This window comes from Aethalodelphis obliquidens, unplaced genomic scaffold (assembly GCF_003676395.1).
Source record: "Aethalodelphis obliquidens isolate GAN/ISIS:26980383/991018 unplaced genomic scaffold, ASM367639v1 scaffold2, whole genome shotgun sequence".
In the NCBI taxonomy this organism is placed as follows: domain Eukaryota; kingdom Metazoa; phylum Chordata; class Mammalia; order Artiodactyla; family Delphinidae; genus Aethalodelphis; species Aethalodelphis obliquidens.
Window position 1 is genome coordinate 6151837 of NW_020837946.1, and position 22523 is coordinate 6174359.

The following is a 22523-nucleotide window of genomic DNA, read 5'->3' on the forward strand; positions in this document are numbered from 1 at the left end:
AGAGAAGGAAGTAGGGAGGGAAGGCAGCTGTTGAGATGGGGAGACTGGGTCAGAGAAAGGGGGCTGTTCTGTTTGTGGTTTGTTTTTCTTAGAGAAATTTGATCACATCAACAACGGCACATATAAAAGCCATGGGAAAAAGACTGAGGGTGCAAGAATGAAGAGACAGTCGAGGATCAGTATTTGGGAGGAGAGAAGAAAAGGTGGGAGGCCAGACAGGAGCTGAAGAGCAGACTACAGACGCTGCAGGTGTGGAGACCGCAGCTTTAAGACATCCCCACCCTCCAACCCCCCCGCTGGTAGCTTCCATCTCTACATACACGTGTTTTTAGCTGTGTCCCCTTACCTGAAGGCTGTCACTCAAAGCCAGTGTTTATTCTTGCTCTGGGCCACAGGTTCAGGCCCCTTCTATTTCCAGGAGGAAAGCCCCTTCTCATGATCCCTGAAGACAGAAAGGGAATATACAGGCTCTGTCATTCACATCAAAATCTAAGACAACATGGACTTAGTGACTATAAATTAATGACAGAGCCTGTGACCAGCACCACCAGAGCCCCTGCTGCCAAGAGGCTACCCAAGAACACCATGACCTCATCTTGCTTATCAACTTCTCCCTCACTCTCGCCCGCACGGTGTGACAGCTGAACCCCCAGCCACACGCCTTCGAGGGCAGGGACTGTCACATTTATCTTTCAGTCCTCTGAGGGATCTGCCCAGGGCTTGTCACACACATTTGTTGAATTAAATTGAATTGTCATGTTCAAAGCAGTCTCTGAGTTGGCTGCCCCTCTGCGTCAATGAAGGTCCCAATGCCCAAAATGTTTTTAGAATTCAGCTCTGGAATTACCTTCCAAGGAATATAAAAAGGATCAGTCGCATTAATTTATATCTATATAATATTTTTTTTGTCCCAAATGACATTTTCTCAGAGTGGTAGCCAGCCTCAGAGATGGCCCGCTGGTATTCACACTCTCGGGTATTCCCCTCCCACATCGGACCAGGGTTGGTCTGCGTGATTAATAAACTATGCAGAAGTGATGCTATATCCCTTTCAAAATTAGCTAATAAAAGACTGTGCCTTCTGTCTTGGGTGCTCTGTTGCTTGTTCATTCTCCTCTCTCTCTCTCTCTCTCTCTCTCTCTCTCTCTCTCTCTCATCATCATGTTCTCTGGCAGAAGCCAGCTGGCATGTTTTCAGGACATTCAGACAGCCCAGTGGAAAGGCCCATATGGTAGGAAACCAAAGCCCTCATTCCAATAGCCCCTGAAGAACTGAGGCCTGCCAACCACCACGTGAGTAACCTTGGAAGTGGATTCCTCAGTCCCAGCTAAGCCTTCAGATGAGATCACAGCCACAATCAACATCTTCTCTACATCATTTTAGAGACCTTGAGCCAGAAACACCCAGCTTGGCTACTTCCAGGTTCCTGACCCTCAGAAACTGTGAGCTAATAAATGTTTGTTGTTTTAAGCTGCTAAGTTTTGTAGTAATTTGACACGTAACAATAGATGACTAATGCACCCAAGTTGGCTATTAATCTGATTAACTGAATTTATTTCCAAAATTAAATCCAAGAGCACATGTTTTCCATCACTACAGAGATTCAAAAGAATGAGCCCTAGACTTGGAAGATAATTCCTAAAAAAATTGTTCAAAAATGTTCTCAGCAGTGGTCACATTTTTAGAATAACTGTATTTCTCCCCAAGTGGCACATTGGAGGGGGTCTAAACTCAGGCCCTTTTTTAAGCAAGCCTCAGATTGTAAGCTTTAGTACTTCAAATAAATTCGGAAAAAGCCTAAGGATGGTCAGACACTGAGCTCAATGAAACATTAATATCTGTGTTATTCATTTTAATGGAGAACTCTGATCAGAGGGTAAATTTCACAACTCTTCTGTAAAGCAGCATGAAAAAAACAGAGGCTTTAGAGTCTGACAGATCTGTCTCTAAGTCCTGTCTCTGCCCCTCTCTACCTGGATCAAAGTCCTACGTTGGCCGTGTAGCCTTGGACAAGTTACAGAAACTCATTAAACCTCAGTTTGCCCATCTACAAAATGGGAAGGAACATAGTGTTGCCTCTCAAGATGGTTGTGAAGCTGAAGGAGAAAACTGTCAAGCAATTAGTAGAGAGTTAGTATTTTGTGTCTACAACAAACAACATGAGTTGTTACTCATTTCTTCTGTGTCAGCAGATAAGACACCTGGTTTACAGTGCTCTCATGAAGGTTAAATGAGAAAAGTGATCGTAAAAGGGAGAAACTAAATAACTGTTAGTTCTGTCTGCTTGCTCAAAAGTACAGTTGAGGTTGGAGGGCAAAGAGAAGTTGAAAAGAGTTTGGATTTTTCAGAAAATGCTCCAGATTGGGACAGGAGGCAGGTGAGTGCTGATTTCCTCAGCTAGATTTGATATTTTGATTCCTGACAAATTTTAAGTGAGTTTTGATGCCTCAAAGTTAGCTTTTCAATGATTTGCAAAGCTGGTTTATGAAGGACTGTTCTTTTTTTTTGCATTTACCCTTAAAATATTTTGCATTTCAGGGGTTTATCTCTTATGACATGACTTCAGCGGAGTCTGGCTTGATCAGAAAAGGATGTGTTCGGTGTCCTACAGAAGAAAACAGGAACACTTAGCAAGTGACCGTTCATAAAATGGCTCACTTTTTGATCTGTCAGGAGTGAGACCTGTAACGCAGTAACAGTCATAAGGCAGGCCCCCTCTGCCCACTTCTGGAATGTTCTAGGACTTTATTACTGATGCCACAAATACGCTTTTCCAGGAAGGAAGCAGTGAGAGATCACCAAAGAGTTTTGCTGCCATCAGCTCCAATAGAAAAAATCCTCCTATCTACCTATTTTACCAATAGGTAGAAATGTTTCCTAAGCCATAGAACACGAACTCAATCCCACTTCCAATGAGAGACCACTTAAGAAGGGGAAAAAAAGAAAGCCCTCCCTCCCCGAAGCAAGATTCTTAATGGGATGGTCACCTCTGCTCTTATGGCTGGAGGATTACAGAATTCAGCCCCAGCCAGTCAGATGAGGTTTAGTCCAGATCCTTCCACCTACACACTGTTTCATACCTGGCTCCTAAAACTGGTCGTGCACCCAGGAGGGAACAAGCGTGCTCAAGCTGGGGGACCCTCTTATGGTAAAAACCAACACCTGTCCTGCCTAACTGGCAGAGATGTTGGGACATGAAATGGAATCATATATGGAAAGGCTCTGCATAAATACAGAGTTGCCTAAATGAAGAGGTGTAACATTACTGCCTACTGTTAAGAAAGGAGCAAAAGCAAATGTTTATTTTCTGTGGTTTCTGTAATTGTTCAAAGCTTATGTACAGATATTTCTAGTTTTAAATGACTCCTTGATAGAGAGCTTCAATATGAAGTTGATTCACACACACACACACACATATATGTAAATTAAAAAGAACGGATCTCAACTTACCAAGCAGATAACTGTTTCTTGAGGTAGAGGATCCCAAGATATCTCCCAAAACCAACTAAGTAAATGTAGGCATTAGTATGTATCAGCACATGAAAGAGAGGAAAAGGAAGGACACTGCAAAATATGCAAATATTGTCAGGAGGACTCAGATGTATTATGTAATTTATTTTTAATGAAATAAGGCAATACATTACATTAAATAACTTTATATGGTATTGAACATGTAATGTCTAAAAAAGCATGTGGGGAAAAGCAACTTACATGAAGTTTAAATTGTCTGAAAACGTTTCCGTTAGACTCAAAATGACCCCCAATTGTTGTGGATGAGAAAGACGGAACCTCGTTATATGGACTTGCAAATCAACTGTGTTTAGGTCAAATTTGTGAGTTTTCTCTCTATGAAGTCCCCATATGTGTTCAATTAAAAAAAAATCAAAAAGTGTGCACGAGTAGTCTTCATGAAGCCACTGAAAGCCCATAGTCACAAAGTAAGGTGGCTACTTGACTCACAACCTTTCTACAAGGTGTCTGGGCCACCTACCTGTTACCCTCTCCATCGTGAACAGTCAGTTAGCCTGCTGGCTTTTGTCAGAGTGATTGGTCTAGCAGGTGGCACAGTTTAGTGGGGGAAAGAATAATCTTTTCAATAAACGGTGCTGAGACAACTGGATATCCACATGCAAAAGACTGAGGCTGGACCCCTTCCTAATCAAAATGGACCATGCATCTAAATGTAAGAATCACACAAACAACAAAAGAAAAAAATGGATCAATTGGACTTCATTAAACTTTAAAACTTTTGTTCTTCAAAGTGCACCATAAAGAAAGTAAAAAAAAAACCTCACAGTTGGGAGAAAATATCTGCAAATTTTGTGTCTGATATGGAACTTATATACAAAATATATAAAGAAGTCTTACTACTCAACAAAAAAAGACAAATAACCCAATTTAAAATTTGGCAAAGGAACTTTTTTTCTTTTTTGGTCACTTTGCACAGCTTGCAGCATCTTAGTTCCCCAACCAGGGATCAAACCTGCGTCCTCGGTGGCAGTGAAATCGCGGAGTCCCAATCACTAGACCGCCAGGGAATTCCGACAAAGGATTTGAGTAGATGTTTTTCCAAAGAATATAAACAAATAGTCAATCATTGCTCATTAGGAAAATGCAACTCAAAACAATAATGATGCACCACTTCACACCCATTAGAATGGCTAAAATTAAAAAGACAGACAATGATAAGTGTTCATAAGGATGTGTAGAAACTGGAACCCTCATACATTGCTGGTGGGAATGTAACATGGTACAGCTATTATGGAAAACAGCGTGGCAGTTTCTCAAAAAGTTACACACAGAGTTACTTTACGCCCCAGAAATTCCACTCATAGGTAAATACCCAAGATAAATAAAAATATACGCCCACACAAAAACTGGCACATGAATGCTCACAGCATCATTATTTACAATAGTCAAAAAGTAGAAACGGGGACTTCCCTGGTGGCGCAGTTAAGACTCCACGCTCCCAATGCAGGGGGCCTGGGTTCAGTCCCTGCTCAGGGAACTAGATGCCACATGTCGCAACTAAGAGTTCTCGTGTCGCAACTAAGGAGCCCGGCAGCTACAACCAAGACTCAGTGCAACCAAATAAATAAATAAATAAATAAATTTTTTTTTAAAAAGAGATATGTATAAAAAAAAAGTAGAAACAACCCCCATTTTGATCAACTAATGAATGGATAAATTAAATGTGGCTTATCCATACAATGGATTATTATTCGACAATGAAAAGTACTGATACATGCTATAACATGTATGAACCTCCAAACATGCTAACTAATATAAACCATTCACAGAAGAACACATATTGTATGTTTCTATTTATATGAAATGGCTGGAAAAGGTAAATCTATAGACAAAGAAAGTAAATTAGCGGTTACTAAGGGCTGGAGAGGACGAGGAACAGGGTAAGGGGTCTTAGGGTTTCTTTTCCGGATGATGAAGTGTTCATGATTTAGATAGTGATGAGAGTTGTACAACCTCATGAACATACTAAAAACCACTGAACAGTACACATTAAAGGGGTGAATCGTATGGTCTGTGAATTATTGGGTTGGCTAAAAAGGTCGTTCGGCTTCTTCTGTAACATCGTATGGAAAAACCCGAACGAAATTTTTGGCCAACCCAATTTATTTCAATAACAGTGTTATTAAAAAAAAAAAATGGGACACATGACCTAAGATAGGACAATGGGAATAATACCAAGAGGTATCTCCAGCTGGAGCTAGAGAGAAGTGCTCTGTTTCCTCCTAAGTTTAGAGGATATGAATCTGGAGTGGTTTGCAGTCTCGCCTCCAGTTACAAGGAGAAAACTCATCTGCAGTAAGGGGAGGAGGGACGGAGAAGGAAAAACATGAATGTGGCCCAGATAGTGTTGACAGTCACTAGATTGAGTTGTCCAAGAGGACAACTCCTTCCTCTCCTTTCTGGGAACGTGAGCCAGGGAATTAGCTCATTTTGGCTTAGGTCGCTTCTAGTTGAATTTCTATCATTTGAAATGGGAGAGAGTAAATAAATGAAAGGCCTGTAACTCTCCTCCCCCGAGTCCAGAATTCCTGTTCACTCTTCCTCAGTTTCTCCTTTTGCACTGTTTTGGGTCTCATGGCTGAAACTCTAGCCAAACCTCATCCCATCCACTCGAAATCAGAAGGATTTGTCCAAAATCAAGTCCATTCATCATCCTACAGATGTTAGCATTTCGTCGTGTGGTTGACTGAAGCGCTGTATAGAAATCGTTTATCCTCTACATGCTTCTTTTTCAAAATTAAAAAAGAAAAATAAAAACTGCCCATAATTGAAATATTTATTTGGTTAAGAGAGAATATTAGCAATTTTAGAAATGTATTTGCTCAAATCTTTTTACAAAGCATTTATACTTATTAAAATTATGTAGTGGAAAACCTGAATGTTTTTATATTAGAGACGCTTTCTCTCATTGTATGCTTACCAGATATTTTCCATTTGAGCTAAGTCCTATTTCGTAATAATTAGGGTGTTTGGTCTTGCTCTCCATGGCTTCCATCTTTCTTCACATTATATTCCTTCCTCTGGAAATTCCTTTACTATCTACATATGTTTTTCAAGTGGCCTTTATGTTCATTACTCTGGGATATTTTTTTTCAGTTTTCTTTCTTTTATTCCCTACTTCCAACAATGATTTATTTGTTCTATGTCTAAATTCATTCCAGTCAATTGTCTTTCATGTTTGTAGTATCATCATTTATTTCACTGAAAATGGTTAACAGCTGTCGTCTAATTTTTTTTTCTGTTTCATGTAAGAAATCTATTTTAGAGTTGCCAGGAATTACTTTAAATCTCCATCTGCTTTCTTCTCCTTCTTTCGAATTGCAGAATCCTTTAATTTAAGGAATTTTTTCTTTGCTCATCATCCTTTATGATCTCCTAGTCTTTGAGGCAAAGCAACCTGGGAGTTTATTTTAAAATCTTGTTTGTTTCCGGGACTAACTTAACTTAGTATCAGAGTCTTCTTACAAAACTTGGGACTGGAAGAAAAGTGAGTAGTCTTCAGTCTGCAGTTAGAAAGTTGCAGTAGGTTTGTGGGTTGTGCAAACAATCAGAATCAACTTTCCAAATCAACTTTCCATCTCTTTCCAAAGAGATGGAAGAGGGGTTAAATTAGGGGGCCACTTATTAACTTCTAATGTGTTAAAGGTCATAGAAGAACAGGCATCCATTTCTCTCGACATTCACCACTAACTCCTAGCTCTACTTGGCACTCTCTCTCACCTGCCCTGCCAGCCTCCCAGTGCCCCCATCCATTCTTACCTAGTTCCAGTCTGTTCTTCATCTATTCTGTCACTTCCCTACTTATAACCCTTGACTAGCCCCAAGCCAAGGATCCTTGACATGACCCATGAGGTCCACCTTGACCAGACTGGTGTCCTCTCCAGCCCCACCCTTATGCCTCTCTTCTCATATTTTTCTCCCAGTCATGATGGATTTCTGTCCATTTGTACCCATCAGCTTAGCTTCCCTCACACATCAGGGAACTCCGTCAGGCTCTCCCCTGTGCTGGGAATCTCCTCATCCTTCCCCTCCACACCCTGTGCCCTTTGTCCTGAGGTCACCCACCCTTCAGCCCCCCAGGGAAAGCTCGCTCTGACCCCACACGCTATTGCATCCTCTTGCTACGTGCTCCCGAAAGCTTGCCTGGTAGTCAAGGTAACCCCTGCTTAATGGACACTCCCAGACTCATCCACAAACCCCACAAGAGCCAGAGCAGTGCTTTTCTTGCTCTCCACTGTCTCCTAGCTTCCCCCATGCAAACCACAAATCAATACGCATGAAATGCTTGTGACATGATGCTTGGTCCCTGTCACTTCTGGGTTAGCTTGGCCAGGCGTGGGCCACTGTGTCAGCTGTGAAGCATGCCTTACATCCTGGATACTTTACTGGAGTCGAGGCCCTGGGTACCTGAACTAGCAGCAAGGAGATAGGATCCAGAAATCTCCTGGGGATTGACCCTCAAAAGTTGCCAGTGAGAACGAGATTGATCAATAACCTTATGCCCAACTGAACATTTTTGCAGAATTCTCCTTCCAACAGTGAAAACACCCCTGCAACAGGAGTTTCTCACTCCCTCCTAACTCTAAAATGGACTTCCGTATAAAATATGGAAGTCCTGGGTATGTTCATAATAGAGGAACATTACTTTTATGTGTAATTCTTGAAGTTGAAATTGTATACTCTTTTCATGTAATTTTCACTACAGATTTAAATCTTGAAAAAATTAATAAAAATATACGTAGAGAAAGATGTCATTGGACAGATTTGGCTGTCTAATGGTAGAAACAATTTTTAAGTAGCAGTCAAAGATATTATCCATTATGAATAAACAACGCCATAGTTACGTTTTTATCCCAAATTAGAGTCTAGAAGCTTCCTCCTCATATCATATTCTTGACAATTTCTTCCTCATTTTTCTTGTATTCATTCAAGTATTGACTGAACATCTACCCTGTATCAAACCTTGTCCTAGATGACAAAACACACATTCCCTGCCCTCATTTGATGTACATTCCAGTAAGGAAAGCAGTCAGTACACAGACAAATAAGTAATATAATTCCAAGTCAGAAATGTATATATTACTGATTTCACAGCATTATTGCAGATGAATATCAGTGCAATTGAAGGAAAAAAGATGTGTCCTGCCATTTGCCAAGCATCTATTACGTACCAGATTCTGGACCAGATCTTTCATGTCCATCCACTTCCTTGGTTTTCTCAACTTCCTATCGGGTGGTCTCTATTACTGGCATTTAACAGATGAAGAAGCTTCAGATCATGGAGATTAAATCTCCTGACCTAGGTTGCAGAGCTGGTAAATGAACACTGATGTATCAAAAATGCCCCTCTTGGGCTTCCCTGGTGGCGCAGTGGTTGAGAGTCCGCCTGCTGATGCAGGGGACACGGGTTCGTGCCCCGGTCCGGGAAGATTCCCACATGCCACGGAGCGGCTGGGCCCGTGAGCCATGGCCGCTGAGCCTGCGCGTCCGGAGCCTGTGCTCCGCAACGGGAGAGGTCACAACAGTGAGAGGCCCGCGTACAGCAAAAAAAAAAAAAAAATGCCCCTCTTCATTCCACTAAAACACAGAGGCAGTGAGATGCATACTTAGATCTAAAACTTTGAAGATTTGCTCATTGTTATTTTAAGCTCACATCCTAAATCTTAGGAAAAGAGAGAGAATTGGAAGAAGTAAGGGATATTGAACATGAGGTTGCAGGTGTAAAAGGGAGATGCCAGCTGAGTCAGCAGAGCTATACCTGAGTGATGCTCCAGCTACTCTGTCACACCGGCCTGCCTGTCACAGACCCACACAGACCCTAAGAGGTAGGTGCTGTCCCAAAGGATGCCAAGCCCCTGCACCTACCTCTTCACTGCTGTTAGACTCGGAGGAGCTGGAGGACCACTGGCAGCGAACCCACACGTCCTGCACCTGCTCAGCAGACACCCACACGGTGCTTCTGCAAGCAACTGCCGGCTGGAAAAGGGGAAGCAGTGAGTTCCATGCCCGGCAGCTGGTAGAAATGGTTACGACCTATCTAAGAAATCAGGCAACACCATAGGGCTTGACGCAATGATGCAGACAGAAAGGAAAAATTCACAGAGACATTTCATTTTTCCAAAATGAAAATTTCTCAAGACCTAAGCAGAAACAAATGATGACTTAAATATCTCTTAGGCTTTTGCTACATTACAAGTCCTGAGGGAAAGAAGATGTTCCCTTCCTGAGCACTGAGTGGGCTCCCTCGAATGCCTTTCCTTTTGAACAACAAGAAATGGGAAGATCTCCCAAGGACCCTGCTCTGCTCTCCCTTGGCCTCAGATTTCATTAGAAACAAATGCTAGTGACACTTGGGTTTGGGACCTTTGTGAAACAGAGCCACAGCGAAAAGTCTCACGAAACAACAAAACAACGGGTCCTCTTTTCAGGATTGACACCCCTGTGTAATGACCCAGACATCACAACGATAAAGTAACAAAACCCTGAGACCTCGTACATCTGAACGAGAACGCCTCGGACAGTGAATTTGGGGTGCCTCCCATCCCTGGGGTTAACCAAGCATGGGGCCATGTGCTGGTCACTGGGGAGATGAAACTGACCACGCTGTGGTCCTGACCCCCATGGAGCCCAAGCTGGTGGAGGAGACAGATGTTATACAACAGTCAACTATAAAACAGTGCACCTCGCACCAGGAACACAGCTGGCATTTTAAATTCATTTAAAATAGAATTTGAAATGTCTCTGGGATTTTTCTTGGCTATTGGCCTCTTCGTATTCACTTTGCCTGGAACCATCATTATCCCTATTTTTAAATAGGAAAGCTGAGAAAGCTGAGGCAGCAGGAGTTAAATAATTTGCCAGGATTACTCAGGACCGCGGACTCCAAGAGCTCGAGTCCTCGACCACTGAGTCACGCCGCCCCTGCCCAGGGGACAGCATGGACACAGTTAGTGGTGCCTCCCAGGGTGTCCAGACGCCAGGCAGTGGCCAAGCCCTTGGTGTGGCTTTGAATCAGGTCCCGGCGATGTAGGAAGACAGGTGCTCCCTTGCGTTGTTTTCTGGGCTGGTGGCCTTTCCCCCGACTCTTACCACGTAGTAGCCCCTCTGGAAGTCACAGGTGGCGGGGTCTTCCCCAGAGCCCCTCCTGCACGTCGTCTCCCGGATGCGGAGCTCTATGTCCATGGTCAAGCTGTCCTCATCCAGGATGTTGACCTTCATGAAAACAAAGCGTCAGTCTGCCATAGATGTGTTTCTGAAGGTCACACGCTAGGAATGTGTCTCCTTGCCCAAGGAGAGAAAGTGACAGAACACCCCACCACTAAAGCTTTCAATTCTCGTGGCAATCACCCAGATCCACGCCCTCATTCTGAAGACCAGGGGAAGAAGGGCTTTACCGAAGGCTCACAAGACTTTACTGAGACAATAGGACCAGAACTTGGGTGTCCTGCCTCCACGCTAAGCACTGCTGCTAATGACTTACATTTATGATGAATCCTCGGGATTTACAGATTCCGTATTTGCAAATTTGCCTACTTGCCAAAATGTACATCTAACCCCAATCAGTGCCGGGTGCCCTCACGGCCACTCATGAAGACACGCTGGGCGGCAAAGAACTTGAGTCGCCAGATGCACGCGCTCCCGACCGGGGTCAGATGAGGTGATGAAAGGCTCAGCCTCTTTGCCTCAGCAGCCAGACCGTACACAAGTCAATTTCATGGTCTATTGTGTGTCACGGTTTTCTCATTTTTGTGCTTTTCCTTGGTGATTTTGCTGTTTAAATTGGCCCCCAAGCCTAGTGCTGACAAGCTGTCTAGTTTCCTAAGCACAGGAAGGCTATGATGTGCCTGACGGAGAAAATACATGTGTTAGCTGAGCTTTGCTCAGGCCTGAGTGACAGCGCTGGTACAGTGAGCTCAATGGTAACGAGTCACCATATATATTAAATAAGTCTTTAAGTGAAAACACACATACAACAAGGGCACATATTGATCAGTTAACCGAAATATTGTGACCAGAGGCTCTCAGAAACCTCACCCTGAATTCCCCAGGATAAACGGCTCAGGATTCACTAAACCAGCGTTCGCAGAATCTTTATGGAATGTAACTGCCGCAAATAACAAGAATCAACTTATTTTAAGTGTCAACGTACGTATGAGATTCAGATTTAATATCTAATATGTAAAAATTATCAATGACCAGGGTCATAAATAATGGCAAGGCTGAGTTTTTAGAAAACTCTACTTGTGTCAGCACTCTTCATCCTGAGTCAGAAAGAGACACAAAGACCCCTCCATCCTGAGCTTGGAGCTAGCCACTTATTTCCAAAGCAAAAGCAAAGTATTTTAAGTGTCATTTTCCTAAAAGAATGCTCCATACTTTCTTAATAATTCCTGAAATAAGTAAGTAGCAAGTACATCTCTGCTGTACAGTGTTATCCAGCCCCGCTTCCCGGTTGATCAGTTCAGATCTATGAATAAGATTACACAGCTTTCCACTCCTTTCCACCAAGGGTGGGATACTGGGGGTACCTTCCAAACTTCCTGATGAGTGTGCTGTTCCGATGACACGGACATCTCCTGACTTACTAAATGCCCACTGTGTGCGCTGCACCAGAAGCACGGCAGGGAAGACCCCACGGAGCTTAGATTCCACCTGGGGCAGAGTGGTGGGGCACCACGCAGCAAACACACTAAAGAAAACTGAACAAGGACCTTCCAGACGGCTATAGAGTTAAGAGTAAAAAATCAACGTGGCAGTGGGGATGGAGAGCAGATAGTTTAGACGAGGCGCCTGAGAAATCCTCCCAAGGAAGGCGTATTTAAGCTGGGACTTAAAGGATGGGAAGGAGCGCGCCAGATAGTCGATGGTCCCATAGCCCGTGGGAACGAGTTTTGACTTCATTCTCATTGCAATGAGAAGTTCTCAGAGGCTTCGAAGAGGTAAGATCTGAGTCACCATGGCTGCTACAAAGAGAGCACACGGGGGCAGGGACAAGATGGCAGCAGGGAGGTGGGCTCCACTGCCTGACCTCACCCCAGGCTCCAAAAACTCCTTCCCTTTGAGCTCTTGAGCCCATCCTTTGGCAAATTTGAGTCAACCCACACATTCACCTACTGCCCAGTGGGGAGAGAGGTGGTGACAGCACTGTGACAGTCGGTGGGACCACTTTCAGGCAGGGAGTAACGGGATAGTTTGCTTTGGAAATAAGTGGCCACAGCTCCAAGCTCGGGATGGGGGCGTCTTTGTGTCTCTTTCTGGCGCAGGATGAGGAGGGCTGATACAAGCCGAGTTTTCTAAAAACAAGTAGGATTAAAAACTCAATCTTGGGCTTCCCTGGTGGCGCAGTGGTTGAGAATCCGCCTGCCAATGCAGGGGACACAGGTTCGAGCCCTGGTCTGGGAGGATCCCACATGCCGCGGAGCAACTGGGCCCGTGAGCCACAACTACTGAGCCTGCGCGTCTGCAGCCTGTGCTCCGCAACAAGAGAGGCCGCGACAGTCAGAGGCCCGCGCACCGTGATGAAGAGTGGCCCCCGCTCACCGCAACTAGAAGAAAGCCCTCGCACAGAAACGAGGACCCAACACAGCGAAAATAAATTAATTAATTTTTTAAAAATTCTGAGATTTAAAAAAACTCATCCTTGCCATTATGACCCTGTTTACTGATCATTTTTACATGTTAGATATTAAATCTGAATCTCTTAAAAAAATTAAAAACTCTTCAGCTGGAGCGCATCAAGCAGGCTCTCCCTGCCAGCCCCCCACCCCCCATCATGCTTCCACAATTTCTTAAAGCAACCTGATGAAAGCAAACTGGCAGGACAAAAGCTTAGTTTAAAAGATGAAAATGCAGGGGGTTTGCGTACTGATAATTTTAACTGTGAGATGATTTTGCAAGCTTTTTGCATCTCTAAGCACTTTTAAGCGCCCTTTCCAGAATATGGAGAAAAGTCAAATAACTCTGCTTTTTCATTTGAATTCACTTTCAGCCAGTGAATTTCTGCTCTGTGTTCTTTGAAAAATGGGGGACAACCCAAATACTCAACCCTAAGGAATCAACTGGAGAAAATCCCAAACCCAGCGTTACGGCTGAAATAAATCACGGTCCTTTACAATCGGTGTTACAGTGTGGTCCTGTTTTTTTAAAAAATATATATTTTATACCCACATATGAAGAGAAAAAAATCCAAAAAGACATCCTGCCGCATGTTCATAGTGGGTGTCTCAGAGGGCTGGATAACGAATGTTGCTCTTGGTTTTCTCTTTCTTGTTGTATCCTGTGACTCTTTATAATAAGTATATTTTGATTTTTTTATTTCAAAAAGAAATAAAAATATACAAGCCATAAAATACCCACAACAGTTCCTTTTGGAGAGTACCATGTTTAACGTTATGTGTCAGTTTAGCTGGGCCACCGTGTCCAGAGCTCTGGTCAAACATTGATCTGGATGCTTCTGTGAAGAGGTTTTTGGATGAGGTTAAAGTGGTGGACTTTGAGGAAAGCAGATTACCCTCCTTCATGTGGGTGGGCCTCATCCAATCAGTTGAAGGTCAGACTAGAGCCGAGACTGACCTTTTTCTCAGCAGGAAGCAATTCTGCCAACAGCCGGCCTTCAGACTTGAACCGCAACGTCAGTTTTTCCCTGGGTCTCCAGCCTGCTGGCCCACCCTGCAGATTTGGGCTTTACCAAGCCTCCACAGTAGTGTGGACCAATTCTTTAAAATCTATCTCTCCCTGTCTCTGTCTGTCTCTGACTCTGTCCATCTCTTCTCTGCTTCTCTGGAGAAGCCTGACTAACACAGTGATCATTTAGGATTTTCAAACTAAGCCCTTATGATTGGACAAAAAGTAAAGCTCAGGTATAGCTGCCTAGCAAAACGTAGAAAGCCAAAAGGCAAAACGTGCAAAGAGGAAAGGTAAAAATGGACAGAAATGGGCGTAGACACGTAAAGGATCCCAAAGCTTCCGTGGCTTTGCCCCAAATATCCCAGAATCCATCTACTCCTCACCTTCCCCACACTAAGAGCCTCAGTTGCCATAGGTCACCATCTGCTTCTCACGGTTGCTGTCTGGGCTTTCTCCTGGCATCCCGCTCCACACAACAGCTGCAGAGATCTTAGAAGGCCTTCTTGCATTTTATTTAAAACCTCCTCCCAACTACCCCCTGCAGGAGGTCCTCCCACGGCTGGAGGTTCTCATCACTGAGTGAGTCTTAGCTCAAATACGGCACCTCTGTGGCGACTTCTCTCCCCTCTGACTGCTGCCCCAGCCCAGGCCCAGCCCATCCATCACCCTGTTTTATTTTCTCCACAGGACTCCCCACTCTCTGAGACTACCTTCACTTATAGAATTTGCACCCCATTCTCCTTTCATCCACTCCCCTCCTCTCCCTCCCCTCTCTCTCTGCAGTGGTATCTGAGCTCCATGGGAGCACGGCCTGGTCCAGCCTCTCTGTTCCTCACCCCCAGCACAGGGCCTGTGTCCACCTTTCCTTTCTCTGCTTGTGTACATTGAGGGAACAGTCTGTGTGTGCCTAGTGTCGATGTTGGAACAAGGAAGTCATCGTGGCTGATTACGTTTCCCCATGCTCTCCCATCCTTTTTAAACCTGGAGCCCAAGAGTTAAGTTACTTACAATCAATGGCAAGAGCATTTGATCCAAGCCCCTGGTAAATCGCAGTGGTTCTTAACCCTGGCTACACATTAGAATGACCAGGAAACATGTAAGAATATGAGCCCCACCCTCAGGGACTGGGATTTAATTAGTCACCATCCTGCCTGGACATCAGGAGTATTTCAATCTCCCAGATGATGCTGATGTGCAGGGGTCGAGAACCACTGGGCTTATGAAGCAAACTCAGGGATAAAGTAGTGGGGCCGGACCCCTCACCCTCAGCCCACTGAACTCCACCCCAAACCTCCTGCACATACGCAAACATGACCAAACCACTTATTTCCTTCGGACATACTCCTAGAAATGAAACTATGAGATCAAATGTTATAAACATTTGCTATTTTTAATGTTTAATGTGTTTATAAACATGCTTAACAAATTGCACGTTTGCAAAGGTAATTTTACCAAATTACATTTTCTCTAGCAGTGTTTGAGATTTCCCTTTCACCTTTCCCCTGGTTATTTTCATTCTGATTTTGTCGGCTGTGGAGAAGTGACACATTTTTCGCAATGTTTCGAGCTCATTTCTGTTACTATTTTGTGAATGGTTTTGTACCCTCAGGGACAGTGATCTGATCTGTTCCCTCATCTCTTTCCTGAGGACTTTGCTTAGCTCTGAGTGGATCTCTCATGGCTACTGTTATGAAGGGAATTGGCATATTTGGGGCCATCTTCAGGGTGTTTATAGAAGGCATGACTAACGCATACAATAAAGCAAAATGTGAACCACTTCTAAGAAGAAAGACGTATCACCAGGACAGATCAAAGCAGGAGAGTTCTTCCTCCATTGGGAGAAGAAAGGAAGTTTTCATGGAAGGGACATGGTGAATGTAACTCGGCCAATGAATTTGAATAGTGAGAAAAGGCTGGAAAGAAACGAGAATGTGCAGAATTCCAGGTAGCAGAGCAGCGCACGGGAGGCGGAGCGGCATCTCCCTCCTGTGTTCTCACTAAGGATCACACGCCCACATACATAGGTGTGTTTCTTTACAGGTGCCTGTAAAGAATCCTGTGTGTCTGGGCTCCGGTGTCTGATACCAAGATGGCCCACGTGCTGGAATGTTCTCTGGATGACTACGCCTCATGCTAGCTCGTCTCCACTGGCCAGATTTCCACGGTGTCAGTAACTGGTTCTCTCAGGACCTGTCCTCATGATCTTATTCACTTAATTAACTACCAACTTTCTTCTGTAGCAACCACTAGCTAAATTACAAGCAAATCTAAACTCATTTGCAAGCTTGGCAAGGGGACACCGATTGCCCCACACCACACGTGGATTTCATTAAGTGCAAAAGATGGAAGCCCAAACAGCCAGTGTACGACGGAGGGGTTCTTCATTCTGCCCAGTCCTCCTCCAGAAGGAACTCGCCCTCTGGCCTGGCAGCTGACCACACGTATCTCGCCGTGCTCTCGCACCGCGACAGCCAGGCCAAGTGACCCCAGTCTGGTCACAACAGCCTGGTTCTGGACTAGCTACAGCATCATCTTCGTGACCTATGACCCAATTAGAAAAGACAGCTGGGACAATTCAATTAATTTCCTGGGAATCTGGAAATAAGAAACTGAGCTAGTTTATGAAGGAGCTGGGTCAAGATGAATGTATTGTATTTGGAGACTGGAGCTACGGAGCCATGAGCTGTGTTCCCTTCACAGGAGGAGAGGGGACAAACCAGGTGTGTGCTAAGGTGGTGCCCAGCAGGGATGGGAGAGGTGAGCATGAAGGTGGAGAGGAAGTAATGCCCTTCTGGCCTCTGCGAGGAGGCGGCCGCTGCCTGGACCCCTGGCCATGTCTCCACAGTTCGCAGTTCCCAGGCGGCCCGTCTGCAACGAGTTCTCATTTGTAGGTCCAGGAACTTTGTAGAAGCTCCTCACCCCGCATCTTAACCTAAACTCTTAACCTAACCTAAACTCTCCGGCAGGTATTTCTGCTGCCCCCCCCCCACCCCCCTTGCATGGAACAACGAGCAGGAGGTGAAATCACCTGGGGCCCAGCCAGGAGGGAGGCGATCTGCAGGCTAGTTTCTCATTTCCTTGGAAGGATAACTCTGTTTCTTTCTTTGCCAATCACGGCCTTAGTCACTGGAAGCCCATGAAAATTCATCTTTTCCCCATTTCCCCAAGCTAACAGGAAACAGACTATTACAAAATTGACAAAGCAAAGTGGATTTCTTTGGCTCAAAAGCCAGAATTTATTTCCTATAAGTATTAGGAGCAGAACTGCTGAACTTGAAAAAGCCTCATTTCTAATAAACAAGCAGTTTTTAATAAAACATCTCAAAAGGAACCATGGGGACTTTGGGTCCAGAAGCAGGATGTGCAGAGGGTAACATCTGGAAATAGGGAATGATGCCAGAGGGAAGAAAAATGCAAGAAGAATCAGTCATCCGAAGTAGCTTTGAGAGCTTTACGACAATAATTATAATTAAATCCTTTCTCTATTAAAAAAAAAAAAGAGTGTGAAAGAGATGAGTAGCTATTATCTTTTTAAACTGGAAAATTTTTAACGTGTAACCCAGAAAAGGACAAAAGAAAAAACCAGAAAGCAGTATAAGGAGGACTAGAGCAGACATACCAAGCACTTACTCTTCTAACTGAGCTTCTGAACGCCCGAAACAGATAGGGGCTCAGCGACTGGGAATTCACTTTTGCCATGGAGGCGCTGACAGCTTCCCTCAAGGAAGACGGGTCATAGTCATACACGGGAAAACCTGGACTCATAAACACATGAGGACACCGTGAGACAGGATGCATGGATGAGGACAGCTCTGCATCATCAAGGGCAGGTGGCCTGACCCTGAACTCCTTACCTGCACAGTAGTGGAACCAGTAGTTCGTTCCAAGGACAAACATAATCAGCACCTTCATCACCATCTTCTCCATTCTGGGAAGGATCATTTCAGTTCCGATCCCAGCAGATTGTGTCTATGTGTTTGGGGGTGACCAGTCGTCCTGAAAGCAGCTCTTTATCCAGTGTGACCTGGCTTGCTCACTCCGACTTAAGCAGACTGCGGCTTCAACAGAGACAATTGATCCTGCAGTCAATATTTACTGCTGCCTTTTCCTAGGGAAAGGGTACAGTTTGAGGACGCTTTTGAAGTTTGGACCTCAACATGGGACTTTAGCCCGCGGCAAGAGCCGTCAAGAGGCGGGGACTCCGCGTGCACTGTTTGCTAATTTCATCCACATGGACGGCCTATTTCTCTTTATTTTCCTTTCATTTTTGGAGAGAGGGGATGCCACCTTACTTTCAACAAAACAGTTAATTTTACATTTTTGTCCATTTAATTCCCTCTCATATTCCTAAAGATCCTGCAGTTGACTGTTTATAAAAATTGTGTGGTTATTTCATGATCATACTGGAGATTATGACTGGAAAGGAGAGAATTTAATCTGCAGGGCTTAAATATGCCAAACAAGTTCACGTGCAATAAAGAACAGCCTCCGTGTCCACCAGCCCTCTCTTCTTACGGGCATTTTCACATCTCACTTGGATGATAAGGTATTTGCATACAGATGAGTCTCGTGCACTATAAGATCCCAAGGTAGTTTGTGAATCATTAAAAAGAAGACACACTTTATAGTAAATACAGTTGTGTTACATGCAACTCATGGTGCTCTCATTCCTTGAATTCAGTATAAGAAGCTGTAGTGTCCTGGGGCTCAGAAATACCTGGATCAGAATCCTGGCTCCATACCTGTGAGGCGTGTACCCTTGGGCATGGTACTAAATGTCTCTGAACCTCAACTCCTTCACCCATAAAGCGGGCATAAATGGTTAGATGTAAAAGTGTATTATTAGTCAGGGAGGCACAGAGAGAGAGAGAGATTGATTTTTAAAGAACTGGCTCATGCAATGGTGGAGACTTGCTGAGTCCAAAATCTGCAGCATGGGCTGGCAGGCTGGAGACCCAGGGAAGAGTTACAGTTTGAGTCCAAAGGCCACCTACTGCCACAATTCCTTCCTGCCAAGGAGATCAGTCTGTGTTTATTCCGACCTTCAACTGATTGGGTGAGGCCCACCCACAATACGGAGAGCAATCTGCTTTCCTCAGAGCCCACTGATTTAAGAGTTAATCTCATCTAAAAATTATCACAGAAACATCCACAATAATGCTTGACCAAATATGTGGGCACCATGGCCAAGCTGACACGTAAAATTAAGCATCACATAAAAATTAAATAACAAACTCTTGGAAGAATGCTTAGCAAATTAATGGCTCAATAAACAGTAACTGCTGGCAAGAATTCAATTCAATAAATATTTTTTAGTATCTGCTGTGTAAAAGGCAAGAGGTCCAGAGAACATCAAAATAAACGAATCATCTAGGTCACTCTGCTTAAACAAGGCAAATATAAGTGCCAACAAGGGAAGCATAAATTGCTATGAGAATTCTGGGAGAGGGTGGAGACTTTGGCAGTTTGCTCAGTCCTCCTGACTTTGGTGGTCTTGTGTCTCTTTGGTTAACAGATGCAGAAGTGCCCAACAGGGGAGAAGGAGACTCAGGCCAGGAAGAAAGAGCAGACAGGAAACCACTGGGAGAGAACTGCAGCCGTTTGCCAAGGATGTGGTGTGGGGCAGTGATGTTCACCAGAGGCAGGTCGGGCCTTGTTACCGACGTGGAGGAGGAGGAGGGGGGTGGGTGGGGGACAGGGGAGAAGAGATACGGGGTAGATTTAACAAGAAAGATATGCCTTACAGGAAGTGCAGTGATACAAAATTTTAATTACTGCTACTATGTAAGGCAATTTTTAATCAAAATGTTCTCTCTGCTTTGCCTGCCCTCTGCACAAACGTTTAAAATCATGCTTCCGACTTGACATATTGTCTGAATCATCAATATTTACTTCCCTCACCCAAAAGATGTTCTTCCTACAAGTCTTATTCATCAGCACCTTGGCACAAAGGTGTATTTAAAACCCCCAGAGGGGCTTCCCTGGTGGCGCAGTGGTTGAGAGTCCTCCTGCCGATGCAGGGGACACGGGTTCATGCCCCGGTCCGGGAAGATCCCACATGCCGTGGAGCAGCTGGGCCCGTGAGCCATGGCCGCTGAGCCTGCGTGTCTGGAGCCTGTGCTCTGCAACGGCAGAGGCCACAACAGTGAGAGGCCTACGTACCGCAAAAAAAATAATAATAATAAATAAATAAATAAAATAAAATCCCCAGAAAATCTCAGTGCCTAAATGCCCATTGGCCCATGCAGCATCTCTGGGTCCAGCAGCTCCTGGCCTCATCTTGGGCCACCTTCTTTCTTGCACACAGGTGTCCTGGAGTTTCCTGACCACCCACCTGAACTTCACACATCCTCTCCCCCTTCTTCAGCTCCCTGCTTCTTCCCTCCTAGCACTTAACACAAGGGCTAGTAATCTTGCTTGTTTGTTTGTTACTTTCTTTCTCCTACAGTAGACTAGAAGCTCCATAGGACAGGAAATGCGCCTGTCTCGTTGATGCCATACTGCAGTACCCAGATAGGAACACGATTAAATATTTGTTGAATGAATGAGTGAATGAATGAATGAGTGAGTGAGCACACTGGGCCTCTCTGAACCTCAATCCGAGTCATTCTGTTTGAAGCCTGCACTGATTTCTGGTGCATAAAATGTACACAAAGCCATGCCTATGAGACGATGATCACTAAGATTTGTGATTCTGTTACTCTTAACCTGGTTTGAACTCAATTCCATTAAAGTCTTCCAGATTCAACTAACCGCACCATCTGGTTCCAAACTTCAGGGTCTCATTAAATGAGCAGTAATAATGAAAGTAATTGCAAAAGAGTATAGGAGATTAAGGAGACAACAATAAAATAATGTTGCCAGCACAGGGCTATTGATTTTGCTTGTAGCTTGTTGATGCAAGGATAGACCATTTTATTTCTCAAATTCATTTGGTTATAATAAACATTGGCACTGGGCAGGCAGAGCAGCCACCAATTAGTGCTAAAAAGCGATTACTACTAAAAATATCTCTGCAGGGCTCCGTCATGTCTGGTAAACCTAGAAGATTAAATAGAAGCCAACCATTGAAATTCAAGCCATAATTATTTCTTCCATTATTCTTTTTCTGATCTGCAGAAATGTACACAGCAATAATTCCAGCAGCTTTCTGCTGCTCTAACAAAAATTATTTAGCTAAGGTGTTAAAAATTCTGTGTTGCCCCACCTCCTTTAGTAGCTCTTTTGAACACTTCAGAGAGGGAGACTCCAGGAATCTGTCCGGTGAGAGGAAGAACTTTGCTCACTTTGATTTACTGGATTTAGCCAGCATTCTGCTCTAGAGATCAGAGAGAGCTTGGAGCCGTGTGGCTGACAGGGGCTTGGTGCTCCGGCCAGGTGTCAGACCTGAGCCTTGGAGGTGCGAGAGCCAAGTTCAGGACGTTGGACCACCAGAGACCTCCCAGTCCCACATAATAACAATCGGCCACAGCTCTCTCAGAGACCTTTGTCTCAAAGCTAAGACCGAGCTCCACTCAAGGACCAGCAAGATCCAGTGCTGGACACCCCATGCCAAGCAACTAGCAAGACAGGAACACAGCCCCACCCATTAGCAGAGAGGTTGCCTAAAATCATAATAAGGTTACAGACACCCTAAAACACATCACTGGACTCGGTCCTGCCCACCAGAAAGACAAGATCCAGCCTCATCCACAAGAACACAGGCACCAGTCCCCTCCACCAGGAAGCCTACACAACCCACTGAACCAACCTTGCCCACTGGGGGCAGCCACCAAAAACAACGGGAACTATGAACCTGCAGTCTGCAAAAAGGAGACCCCAAACACAGTAAGTTAAGCAAAATGAGAAGACAGAGAAACACACAGCAGATGAAGGAGCAAGGTAAAAACCCACCACACCTAACAAATGAAGAGGAAATAGGCAGTCTACCTGAAAAGAATTCAGAGTAATGATAGCAAAGATATCCAAATTCTTGGAAACAGAATGGAGAAAATACAAGAAATGTTTAACAAGGACCTAGAAGAACTAAAGAGAAAACAAACAATGATGAACAACAAAAGAAATGAAATTAAAAATTCTCTAGGAAGAATCAATAGCAGAATAACTGAGGCAGAAGAATGGATAAGTGACCTGGAAGATAAAATAGTGGAAATAATTACCACAGAGCAGAATAAAGAGAAAAGAATGAAAAGAATTGAGGACTGTCTCAGAGATCTCTGAGACAATGTTAAATGCACCAACATTCAAATTATAGGGGTCCCAGAAGAAGAAGAGAAAAAGAAAGGGACTGAGAAAATATTTGAAGAGATTATAGTTGAAAACTTCCCTAATATAGGAAAGGAAATAGTCAGTCAAGTCCAGGAAGT

At 44.3% G+C, this 22523-nt stretch overlaps 1 protein-coding gene across 1 annotated transcript; it reads right to left on the reverse strand.

Moving 5' to 3' along the window:
* Positions 1–356: 356 nt before the first annotated feature.
* On the reverse strand, positions 357–18090 carry SPP2 (secreted phosphoprotein 2). Its single transcript, XM_027114307.1, has 7 exons — positions 18012–18090; positions 17788–17912; positions 10621–10743; positions 9397–9507; positions 3451–3505; positions 2626–2682; positions 357–442 (listed from the first exon to the last, which is right to left on the reverse strand). The coding sequence occupies exons 1-7, from the start codon at positions 18082–18084 to the stop codon at positions 357–359; spliced, it is 630 nt and encodes a 209-aa protein (XP_026970108.1). The 5' UTR covers positions 18085–18090.
* Positions 18091–22523: the final 4433 nt, after the last annotated feature.

What these genes read in the sequence shown, in the direction of transcription:
- SPP2 (XM_027114307.1), bottom strand. Translation starts at nt 18,084, where the DNA reads ATGGAGAAGATGGTGATGAAGGTGCTGATTATGTTTGTCCTTGGAACG. An exon ending in CTGGTTCCACTACTGTGCAG is followed by an intron (nt 17,913 to 18,011) that starts GTAAGGAGTTCA and finishes TTATGAGTCCAG; the next exon opens with GTTTTCCCGTGTATGACTAT. An exon ending in TCCAGAGGGGCTACTACGTG is followed by an intron (nt 9,508 to 10,620) that starts GTAAGAGTCGGG and finishes CCCCTTTTCCAG; the next exon opens with CCGGCAGTTGCTTGCAGAAG.